Source organism: Notechis scutatus, chromosome 12 (assembly GCF_049901735.1).
Source record: "Notechis scutatus isolate UNSWTSFEM ecotype Mainland chromosome 12, rNotScu1.2, whole genome shotgun sequence".
NCBI lineage: Eukaryota > Metazoa > Chordata > Lepidosauria > Squamata > Elapidae > Notechis > Notechis scutatus.
The window spans coordinates 1,939,091-1,961,055 of record NC_142020.1 but is presented as its reverse complement, the minus strand read 5'-3'; the positions used below and the strand labels follow the sequence as shown (position 1 = coordinate 1,961,055).

The following is a 21,965-nucleotide window of genomic DNA, read 5'->3' as shown; positions in this document are numbered from 1 at the left end:
AACGCCTCTGAAAGTCCCCACACAGGGGTGAGAGCAAGTGCTCCTGTTTATGTGTGACAAGCCAGGGGCTCTGGGGCAGCTAAAAAGAGACTCCAGAGCTGTTGTTCTACAAAGCATCTCTCCCTCTCTCTCTATGAAAATACAGTGCACACCTCTTTCACAGCCAACTCCATGTGCTAACAAAAAGGGAAGGTTGGGACCACTTCCACAAAGCTTGCTACTCGAGCTAATATACAGTCACATCTGTGGAAAAGGAACTCACCGTTTGAGCAGCATGGCAAGCCCTCCGGTGATTTCAGTAAGAACTCCAGATCCTGAGCAACGCAGTTTCTGGGGATAAAGACTTAGGAGGATTTAGAGTTAGGAGAGACTCGGTGCTCCCTTAATATTGTGTCCTGCTCAACCTGCAGTGCAACAGGTGTCAAGAACCACAGGACTGGGATCTGAAGTGCCAGGTGAGGGTTCGCCAGCCCCAATCTTCTCGGCATCTCCTGGTAGCTCAGGAGGCCCTAGGAAGATCTCAGAAGCTTCCGTGGTTGATCGGGGTCAGAGGTTTCCTTTGCTCAGAAGTAGCTGAGCAGCAGCCAAGCATTTCAGCTTTTCAAGCCCTCCCTCTGGAGGGGTCTAGAACCAGCTGGGCCTCAGGATGTGCACCCAAGTCCTCTTTTTTCTTTCCTGCTCTGGTTCCCTGTTCAGCAGCTGGAGGTCACCTCCTTCTCCTGGGGAATCGCTCCAGTCCTCTCTTGCAGCCAAAGTTGATTGCATCGGGCAAACCAACTTGAATGCTTTTGGGCCAACCACATCTCTCTCCAAGAAGCAGCGGAAAGATAAACCCGGTTGCTTTTCCCAGAGGCCAGCCTCCTTTTTCCCCCTGGGGCTGAGGGGGACGTGGTGGTGTCTCCCCAGGCCTGGAGGAGGCATGCAACCCCTGGTACCAAGAAGGCGCATTATAGGAAGAAATCCCTCCCCTTTTGTTCATTGGAGAACACCTGCTGCAGATGTTGCTCTGAATATTGCAGCCAGGGCTGCTGCCATGAGAAAGGAGATGGTGTGGCATCACCAGGTTTTTTTTGGGGGGGGTTATACTCAAGTTCACACTGTGAACGCAAATATAGCATTATGTAAGTGTGTGTCATATCTTCCTCCAGCCCAAAATAAAGGCAGCAGTGCGACAGGAAAAGGAGGGTGTCCACAGCCCTTGCCTGCTTCGGTTGCTTTCCATTCAGCCTTGGCATTTGCCAGAAGTGTGAAAAGCCATTACTGAAAATCCAGCAGATGTTTTAATCAGTCTTATCTCTTGCCAATTTGCAGGGAAAGGAAATAAAACTGATAGGAAAGTTCATCATGGTTATCTCTAAATCGCTCCCCCAGGAGAGCCAGGCGCAGCTTCCTGGAATGGTTTCAGACGCAGCCTGGCAGAGAGGCCGGCTCTGCCTGGGTTCCCACCCCCGACCCCCAGGACTCGCTGACCGCAGGGTCTTTGTGGCCCTCCAAGTAGAAGGGGGGGGGGGCTGAGACCTTGCCCACAGCAGAGAGGGAATGGAGGGGGTTCCCCCTCTTGGAAGCCCAGCTCCTTCTGTCCGAGGGAAGGGAGGGGCTGAAGAACAAGAGTTGCTTCCCTCCATTTTGCCTGGGCCAAGTTCCGGGACAGAGTCCCAAAAGGCCCCAGAGCCAAGTGAGCTGGGTGCAGAGGAGGGCTGGGCAAGATAGTGATAGCACTAGCGATAGCTCTAAGCAGTTCACAGAGTCAGCCTCTTTGCCTCCAACCGTCTGGCTCCTCATTTTACCCACCTCGGCAGGGTGGAGGGCTGAGTCAACCTTGAGCCCGTCAGGATCGAACTCCAGGCAGTGGGCAGAGTTTGCCTGCAATACTGGATTCCAACCACTGCGCCACCAGAGCTCATTCCTTGAAGGATGTGGAGACCTACAGCCTGTCCCACAGAGGGAAAACGGGAAGGAGAGGATGCCCATCTTCGAAGTCTAAAGCAGCGGTCCCCAACCTATCCAGTTTGGCAGACTAGCAGCGGGGGGAGGGGGGAGAGGGGATGGTTTTGTGTGAGTGGCAGGCATGCCCATGACCACACTCAACTCCATTTGTGCAAGGGGCAGGCGCGGGTGTCCGTCACTCGCAAAAATGAGGCTTCATGCACGAGCGCATGCGCCTGCTGCTCGTGCAAGTCCACTCACCCCCACTTGCATGGCGTGGTTCTGAACAGGTCGTGGCCTGGTAGTGGGATGTGGCCTGGGGGTTGGGGAGCCCTGGTCTAAAGGGTTGTCCCCAGGGCTGGGCTGCTGGGGGTTCGCAGGGGTTCGGGACAGCCCCTAGCTAAGATTCTGCGCAGTTCAGAGAACCTCCAAATCCCACTCCTGGCTGGCCCCTCCCCTCCCCTCCCCGGAGTCCCCACGCAGCCCGTTTTGGACGCAGGGAAGTGCAGGGGGCACGCTGAGGCTCAGGGAGGGCAAAAAATGGACCTTCCGGAAGTTTGGGAAGTCCAGAAATGGGCTCGTTTTCGCCCTCTTGGAGGCTCAAGGGAAGCCTCCGGAGCTATGAGGGCCTCTCCCTGCCATGGTGCAGGAGGCCGACTAGGCCACTAGGCTACCTACACCCAGCAACCGGGCAGAGAACCCTTTGCTAACATTTTGGAAGCCCATCCCTGGTTGTCCCATGGAGGAGGGCAGGACCAGAATCAGTGGAAGGAGATGCAGGTTAGCTCTTAGGAGGAATTCTTAGGAGAAGACAAAGGGTCATCGATCCCCCTCGCTGGAAGTCTTCAAACAGAGCCGGATTGCCTTCGATCTGAAATACTTTGGCAGGATCCTTCCTTGAAGAAGAGGTTGGGCTAGATTGAGATCTCTTCCCACTTTATGCTTCCATGACTCAAATGTAGCTTTGGCCAGAATATTTGCTTCCTCCCACGAAAAGCGAAACACGCATCTTCATCTACCTATCAATTGCTGCAGGTTCTGCACGGTCTGGGAAGGCCCCCCAGGGTCCGAGGTGATTTGGCAACAAAATTCCCACGGGGAACCTCAAGGCACCGAATTCAAAGAAAACCCAGACAGGCTTCTGCTGGAGGGGGACTGAAGGGCAGAGCTCTTTGCCCTGCGGTCCGGGAAAGAGAAGGATGGCTGCAGGGCAGAACCCTCTGTAGGCTTCGTCTGAGCAGAGCAGGACCACCCATCAGCCGAGGGGCTCCTCAAGGCCCCTCTGCATAGTCCTCCCCAGAGGAGCTCCCCTTACTGCAGCCAGGTGGGCCCAGGGAGTGATGGGCTCTGCTTGGTTAAATAGGTTTGCCCAGGGCCAAAATGCTGATGAGCGCTGATGAGTGGGGGGACTGAGAAAGAGGGCCATCTGGAGCAAGAGCCAACCACTGTGGGGTTCCCTGTGTTGCTTTTAGGAAAGGAGGCTAGAGTAATTGGACTGAGAATGAATGAATAAGTGAGTGGGTGGGTGATTGAATGAATGAATGAATGAATGAATGAATGAATGAATGAATGAATGAATGAATGAATGATGGAAGAAGCAACAACTAGCACTAGCACTGATAATATTACCTGGTTGGATAATGAAACATCTGCAAGAAAACCACCAAGCTCAGAGAGCACCAAGGATCCACCCCCCAATTTCCTGACCCTGAGCAACAAATATTCCCCTTTATTGGAGCAACGACTTGAATGCACCTCACTTTCTGAGAAGGTCAACTGCCCAACATCCCCACAAGGGGCCTCACAGGCCTCCCACAAATCCAGCCCCTGCAGAACAGCTTCTCCCCACCACTCCAGCCGGCCCCCGACCCAGCCTGGATGCCATGGTGCTTCAAAAGGGCCCCAAGTGACCTGCTCTTCTTCTGCAAAGGTCAAGGGCTTTACACCACTCAAGGGACACATCTGTTTTTCAAATGGGCCCCTCCCCAATGTTTCTGACCTGTGGGGGTGAAGGGGGTGGGGGGAGTGCTGGAAGGGATGCCTAATGGTGAGGAAGCCCAATGGTGGGACTTCCTCTGATCTTCTAGCAAGAGAAGGTCACTGTATGGAGGGCAGAAGGGAGAAAAGTGGCTGGATTTAAAAGAAGACCCAAGTCAGTCACACTGTGTTGGATTTCAATTACTTGAGGTTATTTCAGGATTACTTAGCCTTTACATTGTCAATTACTCAACGGGTGGAGTTGCAAACCTAGCGAGACCCCCTCACTACTGATCACAAGAGGGAGAGAGAGGGAGAAATCGGTCTCAGCTTTAGCTATTCCCTTCCAGCCTCTGTCCTGCCCATCTCCTGACCATTTTGGCCACTATTAGGTGAGACATTTTCTGGAAAATGCTAATTGATCTGCACGGTCCAAAGGATGGAGAGGAACATATTTCATTCAACAATGGAATTTCCACCGTAAGATTAGCCTTGAGCTGTGTTTTTTATACCCTCCAAGCTGAGCCAAGGAAATTCCACAGGGCCCCCACCCAGTGGTGGGATTCAAATAATTTAACAACCGGTTCTCTGCCCCTCGTGATTTCTTCCAACAACCAGTTCACCAAACTGCTCAGAAAGTTAACAACCAATTCTTCTGAAGTGGTACAAACTGGCTGAATCCCATCACTGCCCCCATCCCAGCCCTAAATCCAACTGGAGCCTCATAAAGTACTTCAGAGCCCCATCAGCCTCCAGAGGTGCCGGTTTCGTTTGCAACAGGATGCAGAAGAAGAGGACAGACAGTCGGCAGCCCAACGGAGCAGCTCCGACGGCTGTTGCAGCAGCCAGACTCTTCTCGTCTAGGAATGAGGCAAGGGAGCCAGGAGGCCCAACTTGTTCCATTCAGGGAAAGGGCTCGGTGGGAAATCCACGGCCCTCCTGGGTCACCCCATCATAGCTTCTGCTGCCTATCCACAACTCTGGCCCTCCCGTGCTGTGAAGGTGGGGAGAAACCTGCGCCCTCCTCCCCAACCCCAGGGGAGCTGTCGGCGTCGCTTACCCCCTTGCAGATGGCCACGGCTTCTTTGCTCATGGATTTGGGATAGGCCACGTTGTGCTCCATGATCGACTGGAAGAGCTCATCTTCATCTTCTCCTTCAAAAGGCGCCTGTGGTAATCGGGGAGCAGAAGAGGAAGTGGCTTCAGAGGCACCCACACTCTTTTCTCTGGGAAGGGGGCTCTGGGGATGCTCCCCCCAAAGGCAAACACGCCGTCCTCCACAGCACAAGGCTGGATTACCTGCCCTGCCAACATCTCATAGAGCAAGACGCCGAAGGCCCACCAGTCCACCGATTTCCCATAGGGTTGATAGGCAATTATCTGAAAGACAACAGAAACCACATCACCATTATAGCAAAGGTCCCCAATCCCTGATGCACGGCCCGTTGGGAACAGGGCCACACAAGTGGTGGGTGAGCATCTGAAGCTTCATTTGCGCATGTACGTGGTTGAGAGTGGAACCTGTCCCCCCCTCCCACTGCATGCTACCATGTGCAGCTGCCGTTCCAGGCAACCAAAGAGGTTGGGGACCACTGCATTATAGGACTAAGTCCATAGCCTTCTGAGTCCCACAGCTATGTGGTAGCAGTGCTTGGATAGGAAATGTGGATAGGAGGGGAACCGTGTCCATCTACGGTGATCAAATATCTGAAGGAGCCTTTTTCTGACTAGCCCATTTGATTAAAAGGCCAACGTTTTTCATGAGTTGCAGCTTCCAGTTCCAAGAAAGGCAAAGGAAGGCTGGTTGCTTGGGAGTCTTACACCATGGGAACCGATCCTCCACAAAGAAGGAGCTGCCGGTTTCTGAAAATGGCACATCGTCTTTCCACTGAGCATGATCCACCAGCACCTGCTCCCTTATCTCACTGTTTGCAGTCCTTATGCTACATATTTGTGGAATATTTATTATCTGACTTTCACAGCAAGTACCCACAGAAGGGAGTTTCCATGGAAATAGAATGACACAATCTACAAATAAAAGAATTCCACAAGAACAACAGGAGAGAACTATATAAATTTAACCAAATCTATACCTAACTTCCTCAAAGCAGTATTTCTCAGCCATGGGCATTATAAGACGTGTGGACTTCAATTCCCAGAATTCCCCAGTCAGCATGGCTGGCTGGGGAATTCTGGGAGTTGAAGTCTGCACATCTTAAAATGCCCACGGTTGAGAAACACCCCCTTAGAGCACCACCTCATTTCAAAGGATGAAAATATCATTAGGCCAGCTTCCACTGCTCGCATAAGAGGAGGCCAAGGGTTCCCACTCAGGAGGAAAGGTGTCCTTGAAATAGGATGGACTGCAATGAGGAAGCCAACCGATCCTACAACTCTACAAGGCTTTACTGAAACTTAACTGGGCCAAAACAGAGAAGCCACAAATGCAAATCGTAAGAGCTTGTGGTTTCTCTCTGTGGTGCATTAAAGCCTTTTTCTTGAATGTTTGAATTTCATACATCTGTACACGGATTGAAGTGTGAGGTTAAATGTGCATGTAATATTCCAATATACCACTAGAGATAATCCTCGACTTACAGTAGTTCATTTAATGACCATTTGAAGTTTCAACAGCATGGAAAAAAGTGACTTATAGTAGATGAAGCTAGTAAGAAATAAATTAATGCTAATAAATTAGAATTAGTACCATTTGATAAAACCACCCCAGGAATACTGCATCCAGTTTTGGTCACCACATGACAAAAAAGAGGTTGAGACTTTGGAAAAAGTGCAGAGAAGGGCAACTAAGAGTAATTAACTGTTCCAGGAACTAAGTATGGCCAGTCTAAAGAAAAGAAGGACCAGGGGTGACATGATAGCAGTCTTCCAGTATTTTGAGGGGCTGCCACAAAGAAGAAGGGGTCAAATTATTCTCCAAAGCCCCTGAAGGCAGGAGAAAAAGCAACAGATAGAAAGTAATCAAGGAGAGAAGCAAACTGGAATTAAGGAGAAACTTCCTAACAATGAGGATAATTAAACCAGTGGAACTTGCCTTCAGAAGTTGTGGATGGTCCATCAGTGGAGGTTTTTAAGAAGAGACTGGACAGCCACTTGTCTGAAATGGTATAGGGTCCCCTGCTTGAGCATGGGTTGGACTAGAAGACCTCCAAGGTCCCTTCCTGCTCTATTAGGATTTTGAAATGTTCCTGGTAGACAGTCACCTGGTCCTCCAATGGCTTTGGGACCACCACCAATCTACTCTCTATTCTTTCTAGGGAAGTACAGCCCACCGAGTGTTCCCAATTCTGTACCCAGGAATCTCCCAGGTACCTTGTCACGATTCACTTTCCGTGTTCTACATCCTGATACTAATTCAGAACATGCACCAATGGCTTCTCTTGGTTCGGATAATATACAGAAAAACAATTGTCATCTTTTCAGCCTATGATAGTCACAAAAACTCTCTCTGCAGACGTTAAAACCGCACTGCAGGCTGGAGAGCGTTCTGTGGCATTCACAGCATTACTGCCCCCCAATCCAAAACTCTTTAAGATTATCCAGCATGACGCCATGGCTGTGGGGGTTAAAAGCCCCCCAAACCAAGCAGAATTAATAGAGAAAACATTCCATCGCTCTTCCGCAGAAGTTCATCCATCAGGGCAACCGTGGCAGATTTTGTCCCCAAACCCTGCCTGAATCCAGAGTCAGAATAACGGATGTCTTCCCCAAGTGTCTAGAGCCGCAAGGACAGCCCATTCTCAACCATCTTACCTCCTCCCCAAACTAATTGTGACTGGGTAGTAATTGGCAAAATTCTCTGGATCCAGGGAAGGCCTCTACAAGAATGAAATTATTATGGTCCCTCATTTAGGGCGAGTAGATTTTGGAATGTAGAGCTGGCCTTTGGGAAGAGTAGAAAAGATTATTCAGTTCTGAGAAACTGGAATTCTCAAGGCTCTTCTCCAATATCAACCTGTTAAAAGCATCAACGCCTTTTCTGTCTTGCTTCAAAGCCCAACTTTATATTTCATAGTGACAGAAATCTATTGCCTGAACAATTCTGTTCTTGATAGATACAGACCACCACTTCTGAATATAACAGAATAACAGTTGGAAGGGTGCTTAGAGGTCTTCTAGCCCAAACTCTGGCTCAAGCAGGAGACCCTATATACCATTCTGGACAAGCGCCTGGCCAGTCTCTTCTTAAAAACCTTCAGTGATGGAGTCCCCACAACTTCTGAGAACAAGCCTTTCATTGGGTTCTCACTGACAGGAAATTTCACCTTCATTCTAGGTTGCGTCTCTCCTTGATAAGTTGTCGATCCTAAGACTGGCAGCTCTTCCTGCTTTATTTGTTTAATCCTCTAAGTCCGGGTCTCCAACCTTGGCAACTTTAAGCCTGGCGGACTTCAACTCCCAGAATTCCCTTGCTGGCTGGGGAGTTCTGGGGGTTGAAGTCCACCAGGCTTAAAGTTGCCACGATTGGAGACCCCTGCTCTAAGTCCCTTTTTTTCATTTTGCTCCTTGATTTTCATTATTGGGGCTTGTGAGTCCTTTCAATCTTCAGCTTTTCAGTGTAGCATCATTAACATAGCACATGTTATTGATTGTTCTTTGTCCAGTTTTAAAACCATGCTCACCTTCTTCCAAATCACATCCCTCGGTAAATACTCTGCTTAATATATGATTCTATTATGTTCCTTTCTGAGATATTTCTCATTCTGGGCTTTGGCTTCTCTTCCTGGCAATTTTCCTCCCCTGGTCTGCCCCCCAGTTTGCTTTCTTCTGTTTCTTGGTCTTTGGCAGTTTCACCATCATCCTTAACAACCTCTTTGATTATGTTCCACACTTTGTCTGGTTCTCTACAGTCCGTTCCAGATTAAGAACGTCCGGCTGAGGTCGAACCCCAAGATACGAGTGCGCTGCCAGTGACTAAAAATGGCGGACAGCTTTCTCTTGAGCTGGCGAAGCACTGAAGCCACACAAGGCTTCCAGGAACCAGGGAAGCTGCATTTTTCCAATAGGCAGCCTGTTTTCAGCAGTTTGTCAGCCCCAAGGAAGGACGAGGCCATCCCCTTTTATAGTAACAGGCATCCTGTCAACTTCGAAACGGATCAGGCCTGCCGCAGCCATCTTTCCGTTCCTCAGATTGCCACACAGTTGGGAGGGGCCAGAGGTTGGCATGTCAGGCCAGGCAATAACCACAGATCGTCGCATGGTGGGAACCAAGGTCACCTCCACAGGTGTCAGCCAGAGACTAGAAGGAGTTGCCAGGGAGATGCCAGAACACCCAATTGGACAGTGTGACTTGTGACAATGAGGGAGGGAATGATCTATTCTTTCATTGTACTGAAACCAGGGGAAATAGTTAGAGCTGGTTTTGTTTTCGTGAGTGCCGAAATGATGTACTCAATAAAACAGTTCGCCGAGAAAGCTGTTCGTCTTGGAGAGCTGAATTGGTGGGATTCATTAGTCGGAACCTTGACACGGTCCCTACGTAGGAGTGAGTTCCGGCTTAAATAGAAATCTGGGCTAAAGACAGAGTTAGGGGACTCTGTCCCTCTCTGGCCTGTATCTATGAGGTTCAGGACTTGAAAGAGATTCCCAATGAACTAAAACTGGAGGGTTCAAGATCCTATTGTGGGTCTTTGTTCTCGTCTTTGGCTTGACTTGGAACCTGCACATACGAGCATCTCTTCCCCAGCGATTCCTCCCTTCCCTCTCCACATCTCTTGGCTGTTACAACTGAGCTTTTCAATACCATTTCTGGGTGCTCAGCCTGGCGATCTCTATGTCTGAAGGCGGCGTTTGGGTTGTTAGCAAAGCAGAAATTATGGGCTTGGCAGAGACTTCCAACTCTGCTATTCTGTTATCTCGCTTGCATCTTATTCCAGCTTGAACCTGACCGTCAAAATCATCAACCTCCTCCTCTTCCACCTCAGTGGATGGAGCATAAACTCAGATGATCGTCATGTCGAGGGGTTGTCCACGAAGTCTAATTGAGGCCATTCGATCCCCAATTTGCTCTCTCCTTCCTATGAAAGCAGCCCTGTCCCTCCTTCCTTTGCGGTGTCCTGAGGAGCAACCAGAACGCTCTTCTGACTGCCGGTGTCGAATTCTACTCCGTTTCAATTCAGTGATGCCTGTCAGTGTGTGGTTGTTTGATTTCATCTTTCACGCTGCTGAGCTTTCCCCTGCTCCTGCTCCTCCTCTTCTGTGTTCCCAGGTAGTTCTGGGGACTAGTTTTGCTTTCCTTTGGCTTTCCTTTTCCCACCTTGCAACATCTGCACCTGGACCTCCCAAAGGCTTTAATCTGGCCCCATGGTGACCACCATAAACACTGCTGCTGCGCCAAAAGATCCTCAGCGCTTCCTCAGTGGCTGTCATTTAACACGAGGAGCCCATCATATGGCTCGTGGGGTGGTGGCGGTGGTTGCGGCCTGCTACTTAATGCAAACCATTACATAGTTTATTCATCTTAATTACATATTTCTATTCTAAAAAGATTCATGTATTCAAACATGAATGCAAATCACATGGTAATTGAAGTTAAATAGACAGAGACTCGATCAAGTTTATTGCCGGGAGAGAAGCTTCAGAAGTCTTCCTGACATCGCCAGTGCTCTGAAACGGGAACCAGTGATTCACAGGCAGCCTGGAGCAAGCTGGTCCTTCCCCCAAATGGCGGTTCTCCAGGCTTTGACGGGGGGGGGGGGGGGGGGGGTGGAGAGAGCCTCCAGAGAAGGCCACGGAAGTCACTTTAGGCCTTGCTCATCACCCTTATCTGCTTTGCAGCTTTTCTAAACCATTTTGCATTAATTGTCTCATAAAACACCCTAAAGAGCAGAATTATGTCAAGAAGGCAGTCAAATGATGTATGCAAAGCCGCTAAATCCAGGCAAGTATTTTAAAATAAAGGGTGCCACCTAAGTCCAGCAGCCCCCCCCCCTCCCCTGCCCCTTTTTCCTTTCCCTGGCCATAATCCAACTTTTGAGCCCTCGGGTGCTTTTCTCCAGAAAGGAGGCAGCGCTGGAGAGAGATCAGAGGGAAGATAAGTGGGGAAAAGCAGGAGGCCATCCTCGGATTCTCCCTCAGTTACTGGCCTCACACAACACCCTGAGCCAGCTGAGTTGGCTGCATTCACGCCACATGCTACGCCTGCTCTGCTTTCCTTTTTCTGTAGCTTTTTGAGTAATCCAGCTGGCTTCTCTTTGGGGTTCCTTCTGAGGCATGGGGACATCTGGCCAGTGGGGAGGCCAGGGTTAGTCTTCCGAAGAGCTCCCTGGTCTTGTGGTCCGTATTTGCCCAGCAGGAAGGTGCGTGTAAAGCAGGGGGGGTCAAACTCAAGGCCTGGAGGCAGATATGGAACAAGAAGAAGAACGTGGCCCAACCTGGGCATCTTTTAGAGGGCAGCTCCAGACCTCCTGGGATTGTAGCCAGGAGTAAGATTCAAAAATCCCAGCAACCGGTTTGCTGCCCAGTTGCTGGGTGGGTGTGGCCTACTGGAACTTCCGGGAGGGTTGTTTTTCACCTTCCCAAGGGTCCGGAGCCTTCCCTCGAGCCTCTGGAAGAGTGAAAACAGTCTCCCCCGACTCTGGAGGCCCTCTGGAAGTTGGAAACAGGCCTGTTTCCGGGCTTCTGGTACTTCCGGAAGGCTCATTTTCCCTCCTCCTAGAGCCTCCGCGCAGACCCTGCCTTTACTTGCATTGAAAATGGGCTGTGTGGAGACTCCTGGAAGGAGCAGGCTGGGGTAGGCAGGGCCAGCCGTTTGGTTCAAACACCAAACCAGATGCAAACCAGATGCAAATTTAACATCCAGTTCACCCAAAACCGGTCCAAACCGGTAAAATCTCCCACCCCTGATTGTAGCCCTGATGCAGCAGGAGGCATATGGAGTGGGGGAGGCTCTGTGGCCCCTTCATTAAACCTGAGATTTGCCAGAAAAGAACTTGGAGAGTAGACAGACAAACAGGTGTCTCTGCCTGCAGTTATACCAGAAATAAGGTGGAATTTATTTTTCGCCTTCTCCGTCGTCTCCAAGTGATGAGTCCATGTCCTATCTTTATTTTGCTAAAATTGCGGGGTGCAATTTCAGATCTTCCTCTTTCGTACATTGAAAAGCAAAATGTAAGAAAATGAGCATTTTGGGAGATGCAGCCATGTTGCCCAGCAAAGCACACGGCCAGTCCTTCTGTTCCAAAAGAGCATTAATCACCCTGGCAGGGCTCCCGTATTAATCTTGGCAGAACAAGGGAAAATAACACACATTAGGGATAGTAATTAAATGTCTCCCTGGGAAGGAAGGACACGCAAAATGGCTTAGCATCACTCGGAGAAAGAGCAGAACTATTTTCCTTGACTCAGATGTTCATACAGCTTTCATACAGATCTCACCAAAGTGATTTTTCTTATTGCCCATTTCTCTCCCTTGGAGGACAAGCACCAGCAACAATGGAGTTTTAATTAAGGTTCCAACCAATATTTACTCACTTAAGCATCTTCACCCTGGCTAAAAAATTAATCCCAATTAATCACAGCATGGCCCATGCGTGCAATGTGCATGCATGCAGCAAGTAGACAGCCTGGAAGGCCAAGCATTGAGGGATTGTGTATCCACCTCCGTTACTGTTGAATAAATAAGCAGCAGCGACCTCTCCGTCTGAGGCGCAGCCATGCCACACCACAGCATTCTTTGGGCTTCACTAAGAGGCTCTTCAAAGGCCTGAACTGAATTCACCAAATCTCATCAGCTTCTAATCAGCTTCTCTGCCCAGCAATCGGTTGGCAAAACTGCTCGCTCTCTTTCTTCAGCCATTTCCTTGCCTCCCGCTTACTCACACATCTGACACACGCAATGGCACGTAAGCCAGTTCTTGCCCCGTGGGCAGAGTCCTAGTCTCTGTGAGGCTGGAAGTGTGATTTTTTTTTCTTTACCAAAACTAACCTCCATTTCACATTATGCAGATTTGGGACCTCTCACCAGTTGGAGCCTTTGCTGAGAAGTAGCAACAAAAGTTTGTAAGACAGAGACAGGGAGATGCCTGTGGCTCACCTCGGGAGCAATGTAGTCGGGCGTGCCACAGAAAGTCTTGGTGGTGACTCCATCCCAGATATTCTCTTTGCACATGCCAAAATCAGCAATTTTGATGTGGCCCTCGGAGTCCAGCATCACGTTGTCAAGTTTCAGGTCTCTGGAGAGAGAGAGAGAGAGAGAGAGAGAGGAGAGAGGGAGGGAGGGAGGGAGGGAGGGAGGGAGGAGGGAGAGGGAGGAGAGGAGAGAGGAGAGGAGAGGGAGAGAGGGAAGAAAGAGAAGAGAGAGAAGAGAGAAAGAGTGAGAGTGAGAGAGAGAAAGAGGGATGGAGAGAGAGAGAGAAAAGAAAAAGAGAGAGAATGAGAGACAGAGGAAGTGTGAGAAAGACATCCCTGCGATCAGACCTTGAAGCTGAAATATGAAGCTTCAGCTCTATTCAGAAATGTATTCCATTGAGTGATATTTAGTTGGAAGTCGAATATAGGTAGTCCTTGACTTATGACCACTGGGACCAGAATTTCCATTGCAAAGCAGTTGTTGAATGAGTTGCGGCCAGTTTTTATGACCTTTTTGCCATTACTCCCTTTGCCTTTTTGCCACCGTTGTTAAGTGGATCAAGCATCCCCATGGTCACCTGAACAAAATTCAGGGCCTTGGCAACTGGCACGTATCTATGTTGGTCACAGTATCCGGTGGCCATGTGGTCAACATCTGCGAGCTCCACAGCTGGATTCTGACGAGAAAAAGTCCATGACTTCTCTCCAAACTTACTTAAAGACTACCGGATTCACTTAGCAACTGTGGCAAAAAAAGGTGGTAAAATTAGATGTGGCTCACTTTAACAATCACCATGCTAGCAATGGACGTTCTGATTGTAGTCATAAGTCAAGGACTACCTACATTGTTTGATGATGGCTGAGGGGGTGAGTGGCAGGCAAATGGTGGAAACAGGAGAATAAGTAGGGAATCATAGGCATTCAGAGATGCGTTTCCATAATTTTTTTTGGTCTTCTGTTGAAGCTTCTATCCCAGGGCAGTAGCTCTTTTGAATTCTACTGTATAGTACACTGAAGATGGTATTTAATTTCATTGTACAATGTGCAATGACAATAAAGTAAACTAAACTGAACTGAACTAAACTAAACTGAACTGAAGGGAAGTATGGAAAAGCCCAAGGCCCAGTCCTGTTCCTTTGAGCCTTCCCTGCCCTGGATGCCCAGGCCTTATCTAGCGAGCGAAGCCAGAAACAGGCCCATTTCTGGCCTTCCCAAACTTCTAGGAGGCGCGTTTTTCACCCTCCCCGAGCCTCCGTGTGCACCTTGCACTTACCTGCATCCAAAACGGGCTGCGTGGGGACTCCTGGGAGGGGTGGGAGGGGCCAGCCAAGAGTAGGATTTGGGGGTTCTCTGAACTGCACAGAATCTAAGCTAGGGGCTCTCCCGGACCCCTGCGAACCCCCAGCAGCCCACCCCTGCTCCAGATGCTTCCCAGGTGCCAGGCTACAGGGAGCAGAGCAGACGAGCCCCAAGAGTCCCTGGCTTGCCAATCCCCCCTCTTTGGCTCATCGGTCTGCTTGTGTCTCATCAAGGCCACCGAAGAGTGGGATGCCAAGGGAAGGGTGCCTCCAAGCCCTTCCACTGATCAAGACAACCCCAGTGGTGCTGCCCAGAGGAGGAAGGCTTTGGCTGGCAGTGGGTGTGGGCCACAGCAGAGCCCGGGGACTGTGAGGGCAAAGGTTGGGAAGTCATAGAGAGGAAAAGTGCCCACCTACCGATAAATGATCCCTTTGCAGTGCAGGAAGAAAAGGCCCATGGCGATCTCGGCTGCATAGAACCTGCCAGTCAAGAAAGGAGAGTAATGGAGAGGCCAGGAGGTGCCACCTCGGCCCCGGAACAGGAGGTTGACAGAAATCCTCTCTCTCTCTCACACACACACCCCCTCTGCCCTGGCACTGCCCTGGAGAGGCGGTGGGGACTTACACAGCGTGGGGCTCCTTGAATCGCCCAACCTGTTGGATCTGGTACATGAGGTCACCACCGTTGACGTACTCCATCACAAAATACAAGCGGTCCTGGGAGCAAAAGGGAGAAATAACGGTGGAGGATGCTGAACCAAAGTCCAAAGAAGCCAGCCAGAGCATCATGCCGAGCCTCTTGGGTGCCCTGCAAGCAACATTCTCTTCTCCCTTGGGAAGGCCCTGTGGGGCCTGGACCTCGAAGTCAAGGCCGCGGCTGCAGCTGTGCGATTGGAGCATGTGCCACGCATGTCAAAAGCGAGCACAGCTTTGATTGTGGCCCTCGCCTTGCCTCTGGTGACCTCCTCCTGCAGCCTCTCCTGTTTCCTGACTTTGCAGCCCACAGGAAGGAGCCCCCACGTCCTGTGGGATGCCATTCCGTGCGGCTGAGCCAAAGAAGTCGGGAGGACAGGTCCTCACCAGGACACCATCACTCTGTGGCAGCCTCTGCAATAGACAATTTAAATCCTGATGAAAGGAAGGATTTGGTTGCCTTTTTGGTATTAAAAAGTAAAAAAAAAATCCCTTTGACTTCCTTTTGTGGGATTAGACATATTGCAGGAAAGCACAGCTGGTACGAGAGAAGAGGGGAAGGAGTGGGGGGGGGGAGGGAGATGAGGACTTAAGTGGTGGGGGGAGGGAGATGAGGGAACCTTTCTAGATTAGAGGAGAGACACGGCAAAGCGGGAAGGGTGGATTTGGGGTTTGAGTTGTCTTTTAATTGGCCACCCTGAGCTCCTTGGCTCAGAGCCACCGTGGAGGGGATCAGGCCAAGGTTGTGTCCTGTAGGAATTTGCTTCCAAAGCAAGAGAGGCAGTGCCTTTGGGCCTGGTGGAGGCAGGGGCATCTACCCCTGGGGGTGGAGACAAAAAAGTCCAGGTGGCAGTCGCAACCATGCCACCAAAACCCTGCCCTGCCCTGCCCAGACAGCCAGAACAACGAATCAGTGGAAGGGCTTATCTTCGGAAGAGGCAGGAGCTCCAACAGTGGAGGTTTTCAAGAAAAGATTGGGCAACCATTTGACTGGGATGGCATAGAATAAGGGTATCCAACCTTGGGATTGTGGACTCCAATCCCCAGAATTCCCCAGTCAGCTATGTGGCTCCACAAGTCTTCAAGTTCCAAAGTTGAAGAGCCCTGGTCTAGGGTCTCCTGCTAGAGCAGGGGCTGGGACCCCAAGGTCCCGTCCAACTCCGTTACTTTGTTCTTCTGACCCCCTTTTTACACCAACTGCACATCACACGCATGTACACATGGAGCGGATGCCACGTGGCTGCAGGTACCACTTTAACGCCACCCTCCCACGGATGCCTTCAATGCTTAGGAGCCTCATCCAGAAACTCAGCCGGTGGCATCTCACAGACCCCTGGCATCTGTGGATCAGCTGGCAGCCTCTCAGGCTCCCGAAATATTGAAATATTAACCAATTGGTTAACCTCCCCCCCCTCAATACACCCCCCGCTGAGATGGGGAGAAGGTTCCTCTGCTACAACCTGTGATTATGTCCCTGGTCCGATTAGTGCTAAGCGCCGGGCAGGTCTGCACCTTCTAATCCTCTGCCAACACACTTCAGATTTCAGAAAGAGGCCAGGCGATGCAGATCTCAGCACGGCGGCCTTTCATCACCAAGATGGGAGAGTTCTGGCAGCTGACAGTGGGCTTTGCCAACTCCAAGGGCTGGGCTGATGTCTTGGGTAATCCTCTAAGCCTCCATTGTTGCCATCCAAGAGCTGCTGCCAAGGAGGGGCTGCTCTCCGCAAGCGGCCCCTCTGCTTTTATTAGCCGCCAGCTGGAAACGGCCGGAGAGGAAGCGCTTTGCACCTGGTGACCTTTGCTGCGTGGAGAACGGCTCGCTGCCTTGAGCCAGAGGTGGGGAAGCTCCTCCTTCGTGCCCTTTGCAGCCCCACCATTTCCTGCTGCCAACATCCAGCGTGTTAAATCGCAGCATTGCAGTAGCAAAGTTGGCTGCTTTGGGGGCGAAAAGGATCCCCCAAACTTAAATCACTTCTCCCGCCCAAATTGGGAAGGCTTCCGCCCCTCACTATGCAGACTCTCTGCTTCTCCCAAGGTCACTGCACCCTGATGCCTCCTGCTTTTGTAATCGTTTTACAAAAACATGGCCCATCTTCTGCAGGGAAGGTGTCAGCCTCCAAGAATCCTGGCTGTCTGCTTTCTCCTGCTCCACTTTATCGTGGTGGTTTTATACCTGTTGGCTGACGTTCTTTGAAAAAGGCGCCGTGAGGCAGGTTGGCAGATGAGTCACTTCCTTGCACTCCTGTTGGGCATATATAGAGCAGCCTTTCTCAACCTCAGCAACTTGTAAGATGTGTGGACTTCAATTCCCAGAATTCCCCAGCGATCTGTGGAAGTCCACATGTCTGAGAGTTGCTGGGGTTGAAAAACAATGATGTATAGAGAATAGGAAAGAAGACGGAAAGTAATCGAGGCTAACTGAAATGCAGAATAGAATTCATATCTGCAGATCACTCCATCCCTTCCCCCTGCCCCCATCCCTTGAGCCCCCTGCCCCCCCTGGCTTAGCCAGCCAGTGAAATTAGGCTGTTGGGATCAGGTAGGACTGCGGCTGTTAATCTGGCCTCCCTGCATAGGGTCCTTGGGGCTGGTGGGCTGGTGCTGAAGATCTTCAAACAAAGGGAATAGACAACTTTAATCAACTTCTCTGGAAACGGGTTCCAAGATGGCTCCAGAGTTCATGGCCACCATGTTCTAGCCTAGAAGGTTATGGGGCCAACTCAACACCATAGCGGCCCCTCATTAGACTTTTTGGATCTTGGGACAGTGAGGATATGATCCGCGATTGGGTAATATCAATCTCTTGATATGGTCATTCCATTAGTTTGACAGGAGCTTAGAGCCACCTCTGGAGCTCTGATGTATGGCTTGCCTGAGATCCTTCTCCCAGCAGGAGGGAATTCCCCTGGCTTTGGATCAAGTTGCATCTGTGTGTTTCTCTTTCTTGGCAGATCTAGTTGGGTTCCCTGGAGAAGGTTGAAGAAAAGATGGTTGGCTTACAGCTACAGGGGATGTGGGATGAAATGGACTATTTGGACCTCTCTTCAGATCACTGAGACAGTGATCCTCACGTTTTTAGATGACCTTTAGACTGGAGCGGAGGTAGTGCATCCATCTTAGCCTTTCTTTATCTTTCAGTGCCTTGATGATGGACCACCTTTGAAGTTTAGGAGTGGGAGTTTTACTTTATATTATTTCTCCTCCTTTCTCCATGGCCTAAAGCTCCACTCTCTCTGGGCTAATTGAACACCTACGTAAAGGCACTGAGCAGCGTCATCAGATAACACCATGCCAATAATACCCACTTATGCATCTTTAGCCTAGGCTGAGTAAATGAGACCATCAAGATTCCCTCCGTGTCTGGAAATTCTGGGTGTGGAAAAGAAGCATTCAGCTCAGCCTAACAAGACAGAGTTGCTGTGGGCTTTAGGACCCTGTGTGGGTGCTCTCCACCTTTGGTCATGGATGGGGTCACCATCCCTTCCACAGAACCGTTGTGTAACTGGAGCCTTCTTATACTTTTGGATCCTTTGTGCCCCACTTGTTCTTTTTTCTGAATTGGGAGTCCCTGACTGGTCCACTATGGTGAACCAAGATTATATGCGCTCATTTGGCCTTCCTGCCTTCTGTTGTCTTAAACTATCCACCATATCCAGTTATGCAGGGTTAATCCCCTTCCTTTTGGCCAGGAAACATGTCCTTTCTTTCTACCAGGGGTTTCTCGCTTCACCAGGACCTCCTACTCTGTACTTTTACTTTTCTCTCTTTCCTGACAGTCTTCCTTCCGTCCTTCCCTTATGTTTGCTGCTTCTTCTGTGTCCATCCTCAACCTCCCTGCTGCTGAACAGCCCCCATTGTCCAATCTCCAGAAGGCTTATCATTCTTGCTCATGTGACTCCCGTTTCTGCCAATGTCTTCTTTGGTCTTCACACCCTACACAAGGCAATTCTGAGCATCCAGGTTAAATTTCCAGCACAAGGAACACCCTCAAGGGGACAAGATTCTCAACTCAATTGGGGAACTTTTGCAGGGTGCAGGATGGAGGGCTGTGGGGGAGCTTACCATGGTTTGGAAGCAAGAATGAAGCTGTGTGAGGAAGGGGGGCTTTCCAGCCAGGGCCAGCACTCGCTTCTCCACCATGGTACATTCCACATCGTCATCTTGGATGACCACGTCCTTCTTCAGAATCTTTACGGCATAAAGTTCATCTGTTCCTTTCCTTTCCGAAAGCATCACCTGGAATCAGACAAAATAAGGTGTAAATGAGGATTCTGCCTGTTCATACACATAAGTTCAAGGCCCCAGGACCCCACTGTTTAGTCAGTCCCCAAGAGTCTATGACAATTCATCACGGCCAACTTGCCATGGCCAACTCATCACGCCCAAACTGCCACTGCCAACTCGCTGCAGGACAAGAGTTACACTAATATCAAAGAAATGGTGGAATAGAATCATTAAAAAAAGGACAAAATGAAATGTGAACAGCAAAAGGTTAAAATATATTTTTTATTTTAAATAATTAAATAGAATTGTTAAATTGTCCCACAGCAATTTGTCCCGTGGCGAGTTGTCCATGGTGAATTGGCTGCAGCGACTTGGCTGGAGCAAGTTGTCCCATTCCGTTTCCCAAGGAGGAAGCTGAGCAGGTTTGACAGCAGTCATAATCTGAATGAATGTTACTCGTGAACAAGCAAGAACAAGTGCAAAGAGGTATAGATTACATCTTGGAGAATAGCCCATCCCTTCCCCTGGCCCCACACTTCTGGTTTCAACAGACATAGAGAAACACTCATTCCTTGACCTGTGACCTACCCAAGAACACCTTTGAGCTGACCTGATGCTGAGAAGTCTCCACAAATGGAATGCAGGTTTTCCCACATAACCCTTTTTACACAGTGGCACAACCTGTGACTATTAATCTAATAGAAGAAGACAACCTGAATCCTGCCCAATGACATCCAAGCAGGAGGCTCAGGGGACCCCTCTGCAATCTGTCCATCCTCTGTGGTGGACTCATGGGCTGAGATCCAAGATTATAATGAGGATGATGATAATTTATTAAATTTATTATAGCTGCCCACTCCAGAAGACTGGAGACCTTTTTTCAAAGAGCAATGAATGTGATAGGAATGCTGTATTGTGTTTTTTTTTTACATTTTGTATGAGCAATTGCCTTCTCGTGGTGTGTGTGTGTGTGTGTGCGTGTGTGTGTTCCCTTTTCTTCAGTATTCTATAATTTGAGCAATAGCTTGAAATACTACAACCCCCAAATGATAAATGAAGGTATATGACACCCTCTCCCCACAAATAAAACAAATGATTTAACTTGTGTCAAGGTTGTGTAATAAATAACAATTGCACTTACTCTTAATCACTGAATATTTATTTCAAACACTTGCACACACCCTTGCAGCCTGATTGACAGCTCAAGAACTCCTAATTTAGAGAACTGGAACTATTAGTTTAACAAACCTTATTTCTCATTAAATCTTCTTTCCTGTCATTGCTAACCTTTGTGATTCAGGATTAGTTGCTGAAATTTATCAAGTTCTACTTGGCTTCCTCCTTATTTCTCTGGTGCCGGGCCAGAGGAATCGAGTTAAGGACTCTCTACCTGGTCAAAATGTGGAAGAAGTTCAGCTTAATTATATTTCACTGGGCAAACTTTAAAAGAGGAATCTGCCAAGAATCAATGTCAGGTCTTCAGCTGCTTCGTTTTGTTGGCAATGGGGAGGGAAGGAATTTGGGGAAGCTTGGGCTAGTGAGAAGATGATGAATTAAAGGGGGGAGGGAAATAGGAACCAGAGGTGTCAAACTGGAACAAACCAGCCACCAAGGACACCTGGCCTGGTAACCGAATGTGAACTACTTTGAGAAGTACCCAGCTTCAAAACGGTCCCCAAAACATCGAACTGGGATGCTGTTGGATACTGTTGAACTGGTCAAGGGGGGTGGGGAGGGTCAGGGAAAGGGGGAAATTGTAACCTTTCGTGCAGGAACACACAGATCCAGCCTTACTTTTGCTGCAACCACTTGTCTTTAGTAAAGAACCAATCACTTCAACGAAACGGAGTCGAGAGTCTTTCTTCCCAAAGGATCTAAGTTGGGGCAGGTCTGACAATCAGGATATTGCAGCAATCTACCCTTCTGCTTTGCTTAGATGCCATGGCTGTCCCTTCACTCATCCTGGCAGCAGAAGCCATGCTCCGGTTTCTAGGCATTTAGTTCATGCTGGCCTGGTCTTTCTGAGACATATGAATGGAGCCTCACTTAGCTGCCCTAATCTAGCTCCCTTTGGCATGGAGGAGAGCCCTTCTTCACATGGCCAAGCCCATGGATCTGATGTGAGACATGGATGGCACTGCTTTGGCATATAGGTGCAGTGGTGATCTGTGTAGGTCCTGCAAGTTCCTTGGAGATCATCTGAAGCTCTGTTTATCTGCTGCCCTTCAGACACCTTTGCCTCACAACCACCCCATGAGAGGACCTTCGCAGAAGGATGGCTAAACTGAGATCTCCGAAGGAGGCCCCTGACTGAGGAAGGCCAGGGATCAGATCCTTTACCTATTAATGAATCAATAAGTGCTCCCAGATCAACTGTAACTCAGGTGAGGCCCCCATATCCCTGAAGGTAAGGTAAAGGGTCCCCTGCCACATCCATGCCAGTCGTTTCCGGCTCTAGGGGGCGGTGCTCATCTTCGTTTCAAAGCTGAAGAGCCAGCGCTGTCCAAAGACGTCTCCGTGGTCATGTGGCCAGCAGGACTAAATGTTGAAGGCTCATGGAACGCTGTTCCCTTCCCACCAAAGGGGTCCCTATTTTTCTACTTGCATTTTCACATGCTTTTGAACTGCTAGGTTGGCAGAAGCTGGGACAAGGAACAGGGGCTCACTCCGTCACATGGCGCTAGGGATTCGAACCGCCAAACTGCCAACCTTTCTGACTGACAAACTCAGCGCCTTAGCCACTGAGCCACCGCATCCCAT

The 21,965-nt window shown here is 49.7% G+C and overlaps 1 protein-coding gene across 2 annotated transcripts in view; it reads right to left on the bottom strand.

Annotated features, from left to right (window-relative positions):
* The window catches only part of PRKCB (protein kinase C beta), a 228,574-nt gene that overhangs the window by 33,645 nt on the left and 172,964 nt on the right, over positions 1-21,965 (bottom strand). For both annotated transcript variants that reach the window (XM_087973105.1, XM_087973104.1), the window contains exons 10-15: positions 19,044-19,217; positions 14,914-15,005; positions 14,706-14,768; positions 12,956-13,094; positions 5,203-5,283; positions 4,964-5,071 (exon numbers count right to left, since the gene is read on the bottom strand). In XM_087973105.1, the coding sequence (XP_087829231.1) occupies positions 4,964-5,071; positions 5,203-5,283; positions 12,956-13,094; positions 14,706-14,768; positions 14,914-15,005; positions 19,044-19,217 (657 nt within the window). The remainder of the gene's footprint in view (positions 1-4,963; positions 5,072-5,202; positions 5,284-12,955; positions 13,095-14,705; positions 14,769-14,913; positions 15,006-19,043; positions 19,218-21,965) is intronic.